The following is a 19,298-nucleotide window of genomic DNA, read 5'->3' as shown; positions in this document are numbered from 1 at the left end:
CACTCTTCTGGTAAACGCCACTATTTTTCCACAGCAGTAACACACAGACTTTTCAATTCTGCCGTCAAGAGAATTAATCTGACTACTGTCAACTCAACATATTTATATATAGTTAAAATTCCTCCTACAACCATGTGTCTAGAGCAGAAGGTGACAACTTAAGCTCAATTAATCTATGTTTAAAAGTGGAAATTTCACATCCTAGAACAGTGTTTTTCAAACTGTACCCTGTAGGGAGGTTCTTTCCACTGAGACCCCTTATGAGGTCCAGTCTTATACCCCAAACTTCAGCCAAAACAGCTCTACTCCTTCCTGAGGTTTTCAGTTAAAAAAAAAAAAAAAAAAAAAAAAAAAAAGTGATTGCAACGGCCTTAGACTATGGTTCTGATAAAACTAAAACTATCCCCAGATCTCAGTTACCATTTCTAAATAATACACACCCTCTCTGCATTGTATACTATAAACTAATAACACGATCGAGTGCTTCAAACATTCCTTGGGCTACTGAATAGAAAAGGGTAGTCTCTGTTTCCAGGACGAAGAGTTTAATATATAACTTCACATTTACTCGTTATTTTCTCTAAATCCAATACCTTTTTTTCTTTGTCTATGTGATCTGTGAATTTGCCTTTACTGAATATACTTCTCCATTTGTCCTTCTATAAGCAGCATTTTTTGATCTGTGTTTGGTAAATATAAGACCATGAGGTATGGTCTTTTTGTGAATTTTGATCACTATAAAGTGAACTCTAACTTCTAGGTTAAAATGGTAGACTAAATATATAATATAATTATTTTACTCTGTCCCAAAGCCCCACTAAAATCAAAGCAAAATGGTTTCTTTAAAGCTGTGTTAAACCACAACCACAGGAAGAAAAGAAGAGGCGCCAGTAACAAAGGTTTGGTTCAGAGGAGCTGAGGATCGGGGTAACCGGCTTTGGGAGAGGAAAACAGGCAGAGGCCAAAGCTGAGAACCAGCCCAGCAAACACGCCTGCATCCTTAAAGGCTCCAGAAATAGACAGCTGCAGAGGAGCCTCTGGAAGTAAGACCGAAGGGCCTAAACCAGGCAGCCCGGGTTAGATTCCCCACCCACATGCTGGGGGCCACAGCTCCCCCCTGACCCCAGCATTCTCCAGAAGCTGACTCTTTGGAGGTGGTAAAGCTAAAGGTCTCTGGCCCCGGAGTCACTGGGCACAGGTGAAGCCAGCACCATCCCGACACCAAAGGCCCTCTGGCCTGCATCCACAGTAAACACGGATGCTCAGGCACCCTCTCCCACGCCCTCCTCTCTCTTCCTGTCCTCTCGCAGAACACCAGCACCCAGGCCCGGCCCACCAAACAGAGGATCCCAAGCAGAATCTCTGGGGAGATGAACAGTTCAAAAAGAAAGATCAATAGACCCTAAATCCCAGGAGACTCCCCAAAAAACAACCTGCCAGTATCACCCTTTGAGAAGCTCAAAATCAATAAGCAAATCTACACATTGAGAGTCCAATGCTCATTTTATTTTTTTGACTTCTCATCATGAGCAGGCAGCCAGGAATTACCAACATCTGAGGAAAGCCTCCATCACCAAATAGAGTGAGAGCATGCAAATCAAAAACCAACTCAGAAGAAACAAAACCTACTCGGGGAGAAACCTGCACAACCACCAAGAAAACCACGATCCTCAATACCCTATGAGAAGACACCACATCCAAAAAACAAAATGAGAGGCTATTAGTAAAAGAACATTTAGAAAACACAAAGAATTTTGGAAATTGAAAATAAGAGCAGAATTGAAAACACTGAAGAGAAGGGTAAGAAGACAAGGCAAGGTGTATCCTAGAAGCAAGGAACCAGGACTGGATGATGGAAAACGAGAGAGACAAGAAAATCAGAGAGTCAGCGCAAGAATTCTACACAGAAACCACAGGAGTCTCAGACAGGGCATGCACGTGAGCACAGGACAGACAGATAGAAAGATGCACACACAGTGGAGGAAGAAAGAATCTAAAAGTATTACCCAGAATTCAAAGATGCTTATTTCCAGACTGCAGGAACTCACAAAATGCCCAGCACAGAGGAAAACAAACCTACTTCAAGGCACATCATTGTGAAATTTCAGAAACCAGTGACCAAGTAGAAATCCTAAAATCTCCCAAAAAGGAGAATGGGGAGTCAAGGCACAAAGTCTTCAGACTTCTCAGCAGCAAAACCAGAAGCAAGAAAACAAAGAATCAGTGTCTTAAAAATTCTGAAGGTAAATTATTTCCAACACCGAATACTACACCCTAACAATCAACCAAGTGAGGGATTAGAGAAAAAACATTTCAGAAAAGCAAGACATTTTAAAAATTCACCTCCCACAAACAAACAGACTCTGGTAGGATCTGTAATGTGATTAGCCTTGTGGAAAGCTGTACTGAGAAGCTGGCTACTTAAAAATATGGATAACTGGGATGCCTGGGTGGCTCAGTTGGTTAAGCAGCCGCCTTTGGCTCAGGTGATGATCCCAGCGTCCTGGGGTCGAGTCCCACATCGGGCTCCTTGCTCGGCGGGGAGCCTGCTTCTCCCTCTGCCTCTGCCTGCCATTCTGTCTGCCTGTGCTCGCTCTCTCTCCCTCTCTCTCTGACAAATAAATAAAATCTTAAAAAAAAAATATGGAAAATAATTAGCAGTGGATACCAAGAAAACAAAAAAGGCAATCATTAACTTCCATAAAAACAAAATGTAAGAGACAAAAATACTTGTAGTATACTTTCATAAATGAGGACATATACCTGCATAGGCCTAACAGTATAAATGCTGATCACAAATTAAGTGGAAAATGTAATAATATCTCTCTATTGGGAGAACAGGGAAGGAGAAACAGGGCAAAGGCAGAATGAGAGACACCATCATCTAACACCAGTAAATTAACAGATAATGTGAAAAATTGGTAATCAAAAAATAGATCCATGTGCCTATTACTTAGAAACATGGACATCCATAAATGCTGGAAGACACAGATTAAAGCTGAAAGTAGTTACTTCTGGGCAAAGACAGAGAACAGCAGGCAGGACAGCACCCCTCATGTTTGCACATTGGCCTCTGAGCACTACTTGACTCTTTTCATTAGTGTGCAGATTACTCTTATGAAATCAAAATTTTTATCAAAACTTGTAACATCACGTTTAAATCATACTCTTGCATTCTGCTGGTCTGCCTTTGTTCGGTACATTTTTGACCATTCTTTTACTTTCTGACAAAGCAGATCTCGGCTTTCGGGAGACTAGAAACAGGACGCCGGCACCATGGGACAGCAACAGCTGGGGGAGGCGCTCCATGAGGCAGCAGTGCCTTCCACAAAGCAGCGGGAAATAATGACAGAAGACTCAACACTGCACGCTCAGTCCAACGTGGAGTAAGTGGAGATAAAAAACGGGAAGACCGAAATACCGTCATGAGTAAAGCAGCTCATGTCGAACTCTGAACCCAAAGACAGAGAACAGATCTTCACATACAAGTAGGACCTGCACAAAACGGACCACGTCTAAGACGCCATGAAGCCCAAATAAGAGAAATAAAGCTAACAGCATTCTCTGAGCAATACTGCAACAACACTAGAAATTAAAAACAAAAACCAAAAAATAAACAGGCCCGTATACCTGAAAATTTTAAAACATGCTAGTATAGAAATACTAGTTATGGGGGAACTCAAAAGAAAAATACAGAAATTTCTTTAAAATTATAAGGAAAAAAAAGTATCTAAATCTAAGGGATACATACAGCTTAGGACATGACAACCAAAATTCTGTAGTATTCATTCCCCTCAATTAAAGGAAAAAATAAAAATGAATTTAACATCTAATTCAAAAACAAAAAGACAAGAACAAAGGAAAGCCAGGAAAAAAAATAAAGATAAAAGCAACATAAACGAGTCAAAAAAACAGAAAAATAACAGGGTCCTGGGATCAAGCCCCGCATCGGGCTCTCTGCTCAATAGCCAGCCTGCTTGCCTTCCTCTCTCTCTGCCTGCCTCTCTGCCCACTTGTGATCTCTGTCTGTCAAATAAATAATTAATAAACAAATAAAAATCTTAAAAAAAAAATTCAACTTTGTTAACATACAGTGTATCATGAGCTTCAGAGGTAGAGGTCCGTGATGCATCGGTAGCATGTAACACCCCGTGCTCATCACATCACGTGCCCTTCTTCATGCTGTCACCCAGTGACCCCGCCCCCCACCCCCCTCCCCTCCAGCAGCCCTCAGTTTGTTTCCTAGAGTTAAGAGTCTCTCATGGTTTTGTCTGCCTCTCTGAGTTAATTTTATTTTTCCTTCCCTTCGCCTATGCTCATCTGTTTTGTTTCTTAAATTCCACATGAGCGAAATCATATGGTTGTCTTTCCTGACTTATTTCACTTAGCATAATACCCTCTACTTCTATCCATATAGTTACAAATGGCAAGAGTTCGTTCTTTTTTGATGGCTGAGGAATGTCCCATTGTAGATATACATCACATCTCCTTTTTCATCTGTTGATGGACATCTCGGCTTTCTCCACAGTGTGGACACTGCTGTTATAAACATTGGGGTGCATGTGTTCCTTGGGATCACTATTTTTGTATCCTTCGTATTAAATATCTAGTAGTGCAATTGCTGGGTCATAGGGTAGCTCTATTTTTTACTTTGTGAGGAACTTCCATGCTGTTTTCCAGAGTGGCTGCACCAGCTTGCGTTCCCACCAACAGTGGAGGAGGGTTCCTCTTTCTCCACATCCTCACCAACACCTGTTATTTCCTGACTCGTTAATTTTTAGCTGTTCTGACTGGTGAGAGTTGGTACCTCATTGTGGGTTTGGTCTGTATTTCCCTGATGCTGAGTGATGTAGAGCATTTTTTCATGTCTGTAAGCCCGTAAGTTTGTCGTCTTTGGAGAAATGTCTGTTCATGTCCTCTAACCATTTCCTGACTGAATTTTCGTTTTTTGGGTGTTGAATTTGGTAAGTTCTTCGTAGATTTTTATCCAATCTGTTATTTGTGAATATCTTCTCCCATTCCATAGGTCAGCATCTTATTTTAAAAACACCAGAAGCTCCCCCACTAAAGTAAGAACAAAAGAATAATGCCCACTAACTCCATTCCTATTTAACATTATTTTGGAGGTAATGGTCACTGCAGTGTGTCCAAAAAAAAAGGGCAAATAGAGTCCCTACCAATAGAAAAGAAGGGGTAAACCCTGTCTAATTGCCAAAGATTTTGTATCTGGAAAACCCTTAAGATCAAGGGAAAAAATTTATACAACCTAAGAGTAAAAAAATTTATACAACCTAAATAAATACAACCTATTTTGCAAAGTAGCAGTTTACAATATTGGCGCAAAAAAACTAAGAGCCTTGGGGCAGCTGGGTGATTCAGTGGGTTAAGCCTCTGCCTTCAGGTCAGGTCAGGATCCCAGGGTCTTGGGATCGAGCCCCACATTGGGCTCTCTGCTTGGTGGGGAGCCTGCTTCCCTTCCTCTCTCTCTGCCTGCTGCTCTGCCCACTTGTGATCTCTTTCTGTCAAACAAATAAAAATAAATCTTAAAAAAAAAAAAAAAACTAAGAGCCTTAATGTATTGAAGAAAAACAGAAAACATAAAGAACAAGAAGACACCATTTATGAGAGCAAAACAGAAATCACATACTGAGGTATAAAATTAACAAGAAATCTACCTGGGGGAAACACAGTGTTCCTAAAAGGCACAAAACAGACTTGATCGAATGGAAAGAGATGCCCTGTTCTTCCATGGGGGGACTCACCATCACAAAGATGATGGTCCTCATTAAATTAACTTATAAATTTAATAGAATCAAAATCAAAATGCCATCAGGCATTCTCCCTGTGGAACTAGAGAAGCTGACTGCAAGTTCATTTGGAGGAACAAGAAGCAAAAACTTAGCAGAAAGCCCTAAAAACAGAAAGGATGTGCAGGCGAGGCCAGCCCCACCAGGTATGAAATCATTCTAGAGCCTCAGTAATTAAAACTCTGTGGTGGCGGTGGCTTATGCATAAATAGATTGAGGCAACTCGAAACAAGGTCTAGAAATAAACACAATTGCACTGACAGATTTAGTACATGATAAAGACAGAATCTCCAAGCACGGGGTTTTGGTTTTTGGTTTTTTTTTTCCGTAAATGATGCTGCAACAAATGGGATAGGCAGAAGGAAGAAGGACAGTAGTAGTTCCAACTGGGTCCTTTCCTCATACCAGATCCCAGGACACATTCCAAATGGAGTAAGATTTAAATGGGGAGGGGAGGGAAGGAATGAAACCATTAGAAAAAAATCACCATATAACCTAGAAATGGGGCGGTGGGGGGACTTTCTTAACTCTAACTCAAAATCTAGAAACAATAAGGAAAAAATAAATAAATTTGATTACTTTAAGAAACCTTTGAGGGCACCTGGGTGGCTGAGTCATTGAGCATCTGCCCCCGACTCAGGTCATGATCCCGGGGGTCCTGGCATCGAGTTCTACATCGGGCTCCCTGCTCAGCAGGAAGCTTGCTTCTCCCTCTCCCACTCCCCCTGCTGTGTTCCCTCTCTCGCTGTGTCTCTGTCAATTAAATTAATAAGAAAAAAATCAGCAAAATATCTCAGTTCTTTAACAGGAAACATGTATTTGTGACTTCCACCCTAAAGAGCTAACGCCCCAAAGTGCAGAAGAGTTCATCGGCCCAAGACTGCTCTCTAGAAGCCCTGCTTGTAGGCTTGGCCACTCAGCTGGCATCTGGGAACTGTGGGCTCAGGAGGGCTCTTGCCATTCCCTCAACGGCATTCACTGGACCTCAACCACGCTAACAGTAGTTTACACTGAACCCCTATCTGCCTTCCCTCTGGGGCTCTGCAATTTGGTATGTGTACGGCAGGGGTGCCGTGGCCAGCCTCAACAACGCTGGCCACCGAGTCTTTAACGAGCCTCTTTGGTGTGCTGTCAGAACCGGAGGCTGCCGGAGCACGTCTGTGTAGCTCCAGGGAGAGAGGACTCTGGAAGCTTGCTCCTGGTTTCCTCCCGACTCTGCTTCATGTGCCTTTTCAAACCTTGGCTGATTCTGCTTTGTACTTTTTCACTACAGTCCTGGAATTGCTCCTAGCAGATCGCTGAAGCCGGGAGCAGTCTGTGGACCTCCAACACACCCTAATATTTCCAAAATCAAAGAAACACAAGACCAAAAACACACAGAAAAATGGGCTAGAGAAACGATGAGACACAATACAGAAATGTAAATGTCTCTTAACCAAATGAAAAGATGCCCTTATTCCCACATAAGAAATGCAAATTAAAACTATATTATCATTTCTTACCCTCTAGGTTGGTAAAAATAAAAAAAAAAATTGACAATATATTCTGTTAGTGAGTCTGTAAGAAGACACAGGCAGTTTCATACATTGCTGGTGAGGATACACACTGCTGAGTGGGATTTCACACCGACTAGCAAAACTACATATACAGTTACTCTCTAACCCAGAAATCCCACTCCTAGAAATCTATCCCAGAGATACCCAGCAAAAAATACAAAAAGAGGCATGCACAGGCAAGACGATCATTGCAGTCTCTATTGGTAATAGCAACAGGCTCAAAAAAAAAAAAAAAAAAAAAAAAAAAGATAGGGACATGTCTAAAGAACACCAGAAAACAGTTTGAATGGGCTTTTATTGGTCAAATCTCAAACAATTTAAGCATCAAAACAAATAATGCCAACAACAGATAATAACCCATTTAATATCATAAGAATGACCTTTTGAATAAAATAATCCACACAAATGATAAGTAGATGAAAACTATGGGAAAGTGTGCCCTCATAGTAAAACATTCACTAATAAATGTAGACATAACACCGAGTATTAGTAATCACAATCAGGTCATCATCAGTACAATTATCAATGAGGCAAAAATCACCAACAGATATGAAGACTAATGGGTGAAAGTTTAAGGAAGAACAGGTATTTACATAATCTCAAAATCTCTCTCCATAAATGACACTAATTACACAGGAAAAAACCAACGATGCAATGGGGGAATTTAGGGGACATCTGCCTATCCAAATAGCCCAGCGAACTTAAGGAGGCATCACTACTTGAAGCCATCCGACTGGAGGGCTCTCATGTACAGTGCAGCGACTATAGTCAGTAACACTGTATTATAAACCTGAAAGTTGCTAAGAGACTAGAATTTAATCATTCTCACCATGGAAAAGAAATGTCAACTATGTGATGGGAGGGAGGTGTGAGCTAAGTCTATGGTGGTAATCATTTTGCAATACATAAATAGATCAGATCAGAATGCCATATACTTTAAATTCATACAATGTCACATGTCGGTTAGATCTCAGGAATGCTGGGGCTGGGGAGATTCTGGTGCGATACACTGAAAAGGACTGGTGTTGCTTCTGCAATATTCCTGACAAAAATGCATACCCCGAATCTGTCATGGGGAAACACGGGGGACAATATACATAGCAACTGGCTCCCAAAAATCTCAATGTCCTGAAAATCAGAACAAGGCTAAGGACCTGGTCCCGTTGGATGAGACTTGAAAGACAGGTGCAGTGCTGGACGAGGGAGAGGAAGAAGAGTCCACGGCACACACGGGCCCGCTCGTGGGAATCCAGACAGCACATTAGAGAACGCCACTGCATCAAAGTCAGGCCTTTTTACTTTAGATCATTGGTCTCTGATTATACAGAAGTCCCTCTTAGTATGCAATGAATTATTTTGGTATATAAGGGCACAATATCTGCAACTCACTCTCAAACAGTGCAGAAAAATATGTATAGGTTATACAGAGAATGATAAAGCAAATGTTAATAGTTGGTGAAAATGGATGAAAAATACACAGTAGAGGGAAGGGTGACTGGGTGCTCATCAGGTAAGCATCCGGCTCTTGATTTCAGCTGACTTCATGATCTCAGGCTTGTGAGATCAGTGCCACGCTGGGCTCCACGTTGGGTGTGGAGTCTGCTTAAGATTCTCACTCTGCACTCCCTCCACACCTGCTCCTCTCTCCCTCCCTCCCTCACAAAATTTAAAAAAAAAAAAATAAGGGGGGGTAATGTTTTTTGGTACTCTGCTTGCAGTTTTTCAGTTGATCTGAAATTTTTTCGAAGTAAGTTTTAAAATGCAAGAAAAGGGGCACCTGGCTGGCTCAGTCAGTGCAGCGTGCAACTCTTGATCTCGGGATTGTGGGTTCAAGCCCTGTACTGGGTATAAAGATAACTTTAAACCAAAAGAGGGGGCACGCCTGGGTGGCTAAGTGGGTTAGGCCCCTGTCTTCAGCTCAGGTCATGATCTCCGGGTCCTGAGATCAAGCCTCGAATCCAGCTCTCAGCTCAGCATGGAGCCTGCTTCCTCCTCTCTGCCTACTTGTGATCTCTGTCAAATAAATATATAAAATCTTTAAAAAAAAAAAAAAAAAAAAAAAAGGGCAGGAGAAGTGAGACTAGAATTTGTAGAATATTCTCCGAAAACAAGGCAATGCTGTAATCCCTTTATATAAAATAAGCTTTATCTTTGGATGAAAGAGGTACCTAGGTCGGCATTACCCATCCCCCCCATACACACTGGTGCTGAGCTGGTCTCAGGAATTATGAGAAGAGAATGCATGGCTACCAGGATGAATTTTATTTACCATAAAAAGTAGTATTTGGTACACTGTCTACTAAATCACTACTGTTCATTATGTGTAGCTCCACATGAATTTTTCTTTTAGAATTTCGTACTAGAAAAAAGCTTTTTCACCCTAGAAGGGTATTTCTCTTCCTTCTTGATGACAAGAATTGCAGTAACTGACAATGAGTCATAGTTTTGTCAGACAGGCAGACTAAGGTCAAATGTGAGGCCCAAGCACAGTGGCCACTGGTCTACAGTTTAGGATGACTACCTAGGTCTTTTTCCTTTGTCCTTATTTTTACGGGCATTTTACCCTTTTTTGGGTCCTATTTTGACGTAAAAGTCCAGAACAATTTCCGCTGTCTGGGGAATATAAGAACTACTGATACGCTCCGGTGAATTTAAGCCCTCCGAGGCCGATCCTCCTGCCCGTATTCCGGACCCTGGGAATCCACGGTAAGTCACAGTCGCTTCCAGGACAGAGTGTGTCCGCGTGAAACCTAGAAGGACGAGCCCCTGCCCCTGTCTACACCAGACTGCCCAACCTGCAACAGACAAAAGACAACGGCCCTGATCTGGGGTCATGACGCGGTGATATACTGGAGTTCCGTGCCGAGCTGCGTTCACCGCTTACCTCAGACGGTCAGCACCGCGGCTTAGACATTTAGAGCAAGAATGAGGAGGGAGGCCCCGCTGCCCAATATTGGAGGTAGGACAAGCTCGGGGGCATTACGTTAAGGCCATTACCAAGAGATGCTCTCCATTTCCGCAGGTTGACAAGACCAAAAACACAAAAGCCGAAATTTCACGCGCACAGGTGGGAAAGCTCCACCGACCCGCTGCCTTCATCCTGACACAGCCAGACCTCGGGGGCCTGCGATGAACCCGTGCGCGTCCAGCAACCGGGGGCGGGTCACGGCCAGTCTGACGCGGGCTCGCGTTCGGGGTCGCAGAGCCGCTCCCACCATCAGGGGCCGCGAAACTTCGGGTACTTATTTCAGAAAGAATCGGCCCAAGCCGAGAGGCCGCTGCCGCCAGCCTGGAAGCGGGGCCAGGGGCTTCAGCAGCGAAAGGAAAGCGGATCCGCGGGAGAGGGGCTGTCACCCGCTGGAGGCGACGCCCCCGCCCGGCTGCCAGGGCCACCAAGCCCGGCGCGCTCCCGCCCGCGAGCATCACGGCCAGGGCGCGCGCGGACACGGACCAACACAGCGAACAGCCCGGGTCGGGACGTCCGGACGCGCCTCGACTCCGCGCCCCGGCGGCGCCCGAACTCGCGGCCCGCGGCCGGGGACGCGCTGCCCCGCCCGCCAGGCCCGCGCCGCCCAGGGCGGGAGGCTCCGCGAGGTCCCCTCCGCGCGTCCCAGCCACCTCGGAAGAAACCCTCGACCAAAACGCAGAGGGGACGGGAGAAAACAAACTGCCGCGCAGAGGCCGCCCCAAATCCGGACTTTGTTTCTCAAAATGGAGCCTCTGCCACGTCGGTTCTCCAGCGAGACGGCGAGGGGCGCGCACCGGGGCGAGCCCGGCCCCCGCGAGCCACCGGCGCCCCCAGCGCGGAGCGGCCGCGCGCCGGTGAGCGCGGGCGGAGCGACGGGAACCCGTCCCGGCCAGCGGCCCGGGACCGCGACAACCGGTGACGTGCAGCGGGGGTCCCAGGTAGGGGCGCGGCCGCAGGTGCGAGGCCCGGAGCGTCGGCAGGGGTGCGAGGGAGGCGAGGCGCGCGCGGCGGCCGCGACCGGCGCCCTTCACGGTGAGCGGCCGCCGCGCGTGGCCCCGGGGCCCGGAGGCGGGGGCGGGGCGCACCGGTGGCGGCCGCGAGCCGGGCCGGGGCCCGCGGCGGGGCGTCGTGCGGCCGCCAGGTGAGCCGGGGCGGGCCGCGGAGCAGGTGCGCGGCGCCGGGGCAGGGGCGGGCCGCGCGGGAGCGGGGCGGGCGCCGGCGGCTCTTACCCGGTGCCGCAGTCCACCACGCAGGGAGGCAGGGAGCCCGCCATGCTCGGCGCGCGTGCCGCTTGGCCCACGCGGGCGGCCGGGGAGGCGCCGCCGCCGCCGTCCGCTCGCCGCGCCGCCCGCTCCCGGGAGCCTCCGCAGCGCCGCCGCCGGGGGCCCGGATGCTCGGCGGCCGCCCACGTGACGCTGCGCCGCCGGCCAATCAGGCGGCGGGCACGCCCCGCCCCGCCCAGCCGCCCGCCCGCCATCTTTACTACTGGCGGCGAGGCCGCCTCGCGTGGACGTTCAGTGCCGCCGCTGGAGAGGTTGGGGGCTATTTTTAACTGACTTACCGTGAACCTGACCTCGTTTCCGGGGCCTGGCTCCTTCTCCTGCTTTAAATCTCGGCTGGAATGTCACCTTCTCAGGAAGTTGTCCCGAATCATCCTAACTAGGTCCCCTCCCTGCACCTCTCTCCATCGCAAGACCTATTGCTCCCCTCGACAGTGCCTGGAGCACCTTTTTTTTTTTTTTTTTTTTTTTAATTTTATTTATTTATTTGACACAGAGAGAGAGAGATCACAAGAAGGCAGAGCAGCAGGCAGAGAGAGAGAGAGAGGGAAGCAGGGTCCCTGCCGAGCAGAGAGCCAGATGCAGGACTCGATCCCAAGACCCTGAGATCATGACCTGGGCTGAAGGCAGCAGCTTAACCCACTGAGCCACACAAGTGCCCTCCTGCACATTTTTAATGCTAGTTTATCTGTGCTTTCCCCGGCGCCGCCCCACTGGACTGCGTGCTCCACCAGGATGGAGCTGGTGTCTGTCTCACCGCGGGCGACCTGGTGCTCAGCACAGTATCTGGTGCGTGCAAGGGAAGCACTTAAGTGTTTGCTGAGTGAATGAGTAAACTTCACCTTAAAGATAAAACAATTACCGTCAGGGGCGCCTGGGTGGCTCAGTGGGTTAAAACCTCTACCTTTGGCTCGGGTCATGATCCCAGGGCCCTGGGATCGAGCCCCATGTCCCGCTCTCTGTTCAGCAAGGAGCCTGCTTCCCTTCCTTTCTCTCTGCCTGCCTCTCTGCCTACTTGCGATCTCTGTCTGTGAAATAAAATCTTTAAAAAACAAACAAGCAATTACCATCAGAAGTGATGGAGCCCATGACCTTAGATGGAGTAACACCACAGCAAGACCATCATGGGAAGATGTTGTCAAGCATCAAACATGAGATGATTCTCCCAGAGTGCTTAGGGAAACCAGGGACCAGGGGTGCCTGGCTGGCTCAGTCAGTAGAGCATGTGCCTTATGATCTCTGGGCCCTGAGTTCAAGGCCCACATGGGGTGTAGAAATAACCAAATAAATAAACTTCTTTTAGAAGGAGTTAGTGGGGGGAGGGGAGGCAAAGCAGGCAAGCGCCTACCCACTGTATTATGAAGGCACAAAAGCCCTACTTGCCTCCAGCTCTCTGCCCTATCATAAATTCTTCGCATTAATTTTTAGGAGCTTTCTGGAGACTTAGTTCCATGTAGTTTGACTAATATTTAAAGCAATGTGTTTTTTCTAGAAGAAGTAGCAGATGAGTGAGTCTTTCTAGTTACCCATGTTCACTCCTTTTTTCCCCCCTAAAGTGAACTGGCGAGAGGAGTAGAAGATGAGAGGGAAATGACAGGTCAGGAGGGTGGAGAAATCCCAGAATAGGACCCAAGGCCAGGGACAAACAGTGACCTGCCTGCTTTGGGTGTTGCCAAGGGCCTGCCGGTTCCTGCTCTTTCAGGATCCTAGTCAGAATGCTGTAGGTCAACGCTGGATACGCTGGATTGCAAACGGTGGCTCAGCCTTATCTCTTATTTTCTTTCACTTAGTACATGTTTATCAAGTCCCTTCTGTGAGGTAGGCTTTGTATTATATTGGACATGAAACAGGAATCAGAGGACTCACAGTTTTTGCCTCCACACCTTAGAGTCTAATGAGGGATAGAGACAGCAAATGGGCAACCACAACCCAGGTGGTAAATGCTAAGTTGGGGGAAGTCCAGGGTGCCCAGAACGCCATTAGCAGGGCACCCAACCCAAACCTGGGAGTCAATGAAGTGTTCTCAAAGCAATGGTATCTAAGCTGACACCCAGAGGGTGGGGTGGAGAGTAGCTGCATGGTGGAGAATTTGGGGTGAGAGAGTATTTCTGGGATGAGAAATATGTACAAAGCCCAGCAGGCCCTCAAGGCTCGTATATGGCCCAGTTTGCTTTGACAGCAAAGATGCCTCAGTGGAACTGGGACTAGCTAGTAATGAAGCATATGGGCAGGGCTCCTGGGTGGCTCTGTTGTTAAGCATCTGCCTTCGGCTCAGGTCATGATCTCGGGGTCCTGGAATCGAGCCCCACTGTCCGGCTCCCTGCTCAGCAGGGAGCCTGCTTCTCCCTTCGCCTCTGCCCCCACCCCCCAACTTGTGCTCCCTCTTTCTCTCTCTCTCTCCCGAATAATACACCACCTCTGTGAAGCTTTCCCTTCCCCTCATCACTCTCTCCTCTGTGGTCCCAGAGAGCCTTGTGCCCCCTCCCACCTCTGCCTTATTTGATGGCATTGTGATGGTGACACTTCTGTCATTCCCATACACAGGAGCTCGCTGATAGTAGAAGCATGTCTTTTATATACTTCTGTCTTCAGTTCACTGGATACTACCTAACACCCTGCAGCCACTTTCAATGAATGATTTTTTTTTTTTAAGATTTATTTATTTGACAGAGATATCACAAGTAGGCAGAGAGGCAGGCAGAGAGAGAGAAGGAAGCAGGCTCCCTGCCAAGCAGAGAGCCTGATGCAGGACTCGATCCCAGGACTCTGAGATCATGGCCTGAGTTGAAGGCAGAGGCTTAACCCACTGAGCCACCCACGTGCCCTCAATGAATGATTATTGAATAAATAAAAGCCATCAGGAAATTTGTAAAGCTCTCAATTACACATGACATTTGCTTTTATTTACTTTTTTGTTGTCATCAAAAGTAAAAGAGAGCAAACACTAGGCATAACTTGTACATTCCTGTTTTTGCCACATTTTCTATATATTACAACATGTGCTTCTGTGTCATTCTTCTTAGATTATAAACTATACATCAGAGACTGAGGGCATAGCTTTTCACAGTGTTAGGACAAAACACCCACAGAGAAATGAACCTCGTTCTAAAAGGAGCGCTTCAAGTACGACCTCTAGGAATTATATTGCCAAAGATGTTAGTTCCAAGATACTCTGCAGATTTCTACTCATTCGATTTGTAGTTGGTTTTCCTAAGCGGAAAGAGGCGTCTTTTTATTGCGCTTCTCCCCAGCATGATTCCTACTCCACCTTCTCCCAACAGGCAGAAATGTGGAAGCCGGAACACTTCCCAAAAGGTCGACGTCTCTTCCAGGGCCCATGTTGTAAGCTTCCCCAACTGCTCTCCTGACAACTGAATAACTCAGGAGGACTTTTTTCTTTGTAAGTTTTGTTTATTGATTTGAGAGAGAGAGAGCATAAGCAGACGGGGCAAAGGGAAAGGGAGAAAGAATCCCAAGCGGACTCCACCCTGAGCGCAGAGCCCACAGCAGGGCTCGATCTCAGGACCCTGAGATCACAACCTGACAGAGCCACCCAGGCGCCCCAGGACCACTTTCAAAGGAACTTTTAAGAAATACCTTTTGATGCTGGGAATGATGCATATGTACCCACACGAAGACAACTTCAAAACAAAACAATCAAGGCTTAGAGACTGCCAGTCTCATGCAGTTTAATCAGTGAGCACCCAGACAAAGTGACCTTCGTTTCCTGGGTTTCCCTAGTTGTGCTGGGCCAAGAAGGAAAAAGAACACAAAAACCAAAGGCTGTCTTCAAAAACTGCTCACCCAGCAGCTCTGTGAATCTTAAATCGTGGAGCTTGTAAGCAGGAACGATCTGTGTGTTCCCCGTTGCCATGAGATTGCAAACAGAGAAGAGCACCGAAAACTCAGTACCCACTGCTTTGAAAGAAGCTGGCATTCTGCTTTAAGAGGAAGGGCCTGTCACGCCACTCAATGGGCTTCCCGGAGGTCTTGGCAACCGCTGGAGAAAATGATCCAGACCAGAGCTGATTGGCCAGAGTGTGTTAAGTGTGTCAGAGAGTTGATAACAGACCCAAACCAAAGCATGGGTAAGGAAATCACGGAGATCGTGAACATATTCAGACCAACTCCAGCTCCCGTGTGTTCCTGCCTCCACCCATGGCACTTGCTCAGGCCGGAAGCCCTTGTCTGCCGCCCTCCTCCCAAATCGCTCAGCAGCCAAGTCCGGCTAATTCAGGCCGCCCACTTCGCCTGCGTCTGCAGCCTGGCTTTCTATCCCACCGTCGCTCTGGCTGAACTATTCAGTGGTCTCCCACTAGCTGCCCTGTCTCCGTGCTTTGCCTGTCCAAGACATCTTTTGGGGAAGTTATACTGTTATAAGAGGCATCATGGCAAAATACAGGGGTTTTGTACATCATGCCAACAGCCTCTTTCGCCATAGTCTTTGATGATTCCCTATGAATTACTATGGAATTTGACCCAAACCCTGATGGTGGCCTTCAAGGTCCTCCATGATCCTCTCCTGAGTTACTTTCCTAATCTCATCTCACATTATGTTCTTGACACATGAGGGCAGCCCCCCAGTCCACACACCAAACATTCTGTATTATCCAGTCAGTCTAGAACATTCTTCGTCACCTACCCATCGTCTTCATCCTTCAAGATTCCATTCAAGGTTCACTTATCCTTCCATTTCAATTCAAAACCACTTCCTTCATTTCTCAAACAAAATAGGGTGAGGTTTCTTTATACCTCTAATCAGATCAATCACCAGTTCTATGTCTGTCAGTCAGAATCTAGAAACAAATCTATAGATGTGCATATTAATGAGGCCAACTGTTCTACCAAATAGTATTATAATTTTATTTGTAATGAAGTCCTATCCAACTCTGATGGAGAACTGAATTACAATAATGTCTTGGTTTACAAAGCATTTTCAGTACATTGTCACATTGACTCTCCATCACATCCCATGAGGTAGGTATCATAAATAACTTTTTTAATCAAAAAAGAAAACTGGGACTCAAACTTTACAAATTAGGATATATTAAAACTTCATTGTCATTCAGGGCCCCTTCTTTAGGCCCTCTTGAGAAAACAGGGAAATGCTAGCATGTCGTACCCCAGCATCTGGTGCTAACATGTTGCACCCCAGCATCTGGAAGCACGGAGGTAATGTGTGTACGGAGCTGGGAGGGATCCTGACAGCCTGACCTTCAGACTAACCTGGTCCTTTGATCATTGCAAAGACACTTTGAAAATTTTGAGCTCTTCACCTTGAACGTTTTCTATTTCCAGTAACAACTGCCCATGAACTTCCATTAGGCAACCACTATATGTTCTAGAGACTGAGCAGCATCCAAGAAAAATCTAATTCTTTTACCAATAGGAATGAAACCGCTGAGTAGTGTAATTGGACGCCAGGCACTCTGGACAGAGCGTACTGCCAACAGCGAAGTCCAAATGTCTCTTGCCAGGGTGCCGTCTCAGAAGCAGTAGGTTCTGGAGGAATTGGCTGCCCAGGAGCCTCTCCTTTCCTTGCCAATGTCCATTCTAGAACATTCTTTTAAAAGCAACACAACAGGAACTCTTAGGTTGTTAGAATGAACAAAGCAAGACTGTGCCACTTCCAAATAGCTTCACCAGATGTTGACTTGGTCCTTTGGGGCTGGAGAAGTGGTGCAGGGAAACTTAGGGCAGCGTGAATGATGGGGAGCACCTGAACAGTGGCGGGGGGAGGAGCAGGGAGCGATAACCAGGCCAGCTAAGTCTGCGTCTTTTCATCCAGCGGAAACTCTGGTTGCAACAATGTATGTCTGGACCATGTCTTAGATCACTATTCTTGTGTTCGTTTGACTGACCAAGGTGCGAGATGAATTCTAAGCAAGGACAATTTGTAGAAGAGTCACTGTGTTCCCGATAAATGTAGCCGATAACAAATAGCCATTGGTTAACGTAAAAATCATACTGTATTCTTAATCCAGACATTTTTAGTTATATTAATAATGATAAAAATGTATAAAATTAATTTTCTTTATTAGAGTATGGGAAGAGCCCAAATTTTGAAGTCTTTGTGGATGTGTACAAACGCCATCTCAGAAACTTAAATGTGTTTCTGCGTGAGTTATTCACAGTCTCTGAGCTTTACTGTCCTTATTGGTAAGGAAGGGGTCTTCTGAGCTGCATGGTGAGTTTATAAAAATGCCAGGTTAGAGAGTGTTCACTGTCCTCATTGTCTTGGCTCCCAGCAGCTACTTTTCCCTCTAATTAGTAATTCTCATATTCTTGGATTTCTTAGCCACAATCTCTGACTTCTGTTCTGGCTATTTGGATGATAACCAAGGTATCCGAAAGAGTTAAAATAGACTGAGCCTCACTGTTACTTAAGATTTGAGACATTTTTCCACTCATGGACACGAGCTGCATCTAATCACTCATACCCTCTCACCAGCTCTCCCGATGCCCAGGCCCCCTGAATTCTCACGACGCTAAAACTTGTCTGATTCAGAGTTGAATAGTTTATATTGGTAAAAGTCGTAGCTTTGAACTCAAATGGTCTGAGTTTGAAGCACTGACTTTATGAATTTGTGCTCCTGGGCAAGTTCTTTAACCTCTCCGTGCCTCAGTTTCCATCTTGGTAAAATTTAGGAAATAATAGGACCTGCTTCATGAGGACTGGTGCAAAGAATAAAGAGATAATCTATGTGAAACACTTACAGTGGTGACGGGTACCCAGCAGGCATTCAAGAAACGACAGTTATCATCATTATAATGTTATAATTACTGTTGCTACAGGGGAATCAAGTGTTCAAGGTTGACCTCATTAGTACTTAGGGGTTTTTTTGGTTTTTGAGACAGAGAGCATGTGCACATGTGTGCACAGGGAGTGGGAGAGAGAATCTGAAGCAGGCCCCATGCCCAGCATAGACAGGGACACGGGGCTCAGTCTCACAACCCTGAGATCATGATGACCTGAACTGAAATCGAGGCAGACACTTAACCAACTGAGCCACCCAGATGCCCCGGTAATTACTTAGTTTTTAACCCAACCAGCTAACGAAAAACAACCACTGGAAAATTTTCCAGTGATTGCAAGCTGAGTACCTCATCTGCCTTGAATAAGAAAGCAAATTCTAGGGCGCCTGGCTGGCTCAGTCATTAAGCGCCTGCCTTCAGCTCAGGTCATGATCCCAGGGTCCTGGGATGGATTGGGCTCTCTGCTCAGCAGCGAGTCTCATTCTCCCTTTCCCTCTGCCTCTCTCCCTTGCTCATTCTTTCTCTCTCTCTCTCTCTCTCTCTCTCTCAAATAAATAAATAAAATCTTAAAAAATAATTACTTTGTATATAACTGGATGAAAGCCTCCAATCAAAAGACATAGGGTAACAGAACGGATTAAAAAAAAAAATAAGACCCATCTATATGTTGCCTGTAAGAGATTCATTTTAGACCTAAAGACACCTGCAGATTGAAAGCAAGGGGATGGAGAAACACTAATCGTGCAAAAACATGCCAAAAGAAAACCAGAGTAGTCATACTTACATCAGACAAAATAGAATTGACTCTTCTTATTAGTAGACCCTACGTCCAACATGAGCCTTGAACTCAAGACCCGATGCTCAAGAGGGACATGCTCTACCTTCTGAGCCAGCCAGGCACCCCAGATAAAATAGACTTTAGAACAAAGAC

At 46.2% G+C, this 19,298-nt stretch overlaps 1 protein-coding gene across 3 annotated transcripts in view; it reads right to left on the bottom strand.

The window, feature by feature from the left end:
- The window catches only part of ACTR3B (actin related protein 3B), a 74,666-nt gene extending 62,962 nt beyond the window's left edge, over positions 1-11,704 (bottom strand). For 2 of the 3 annotated variants that reach the window (XM_059172336.1, XM_059172337.1), the window contains exon 1: positions 11,561-11,704. In XM_059172336.1, coding sequence (XP_059028319.1) covers positions 11,561-11,604 — 44 coding nt within the window. In that variant the 5' untranslated portion in view covers positions 11,605-11,704. The remainder of the gene's footprint in view (positions 1-11,560) is intronic. The other variant, XM_059172338.1, reaches the window with a different exon arrangement.
- Positions 11,705-19,298: the final 7,594 nt, after the last annotated feature.

This window comes from Mustela lutreola, chromosome 4 (genome assembly GCF_030435805.1).
Source record: "Mustela lutreola isolate mMusLut2 chromosome 4, mMusLut2.pri, whole genome shotgun sequence".
Taxonomy (NCBI): domain Eukaryota; kingdom Metazoa; phylum Chordata; class Mammalia; order Carnivora; family Mustelidae; genus Mustela; species Mustela lutreola.
The sequence above is the reverse complement of the archived record's forward strand: the minus strand, read 5'-3'. Positions and strand labels throughout refer to the sequence as shown.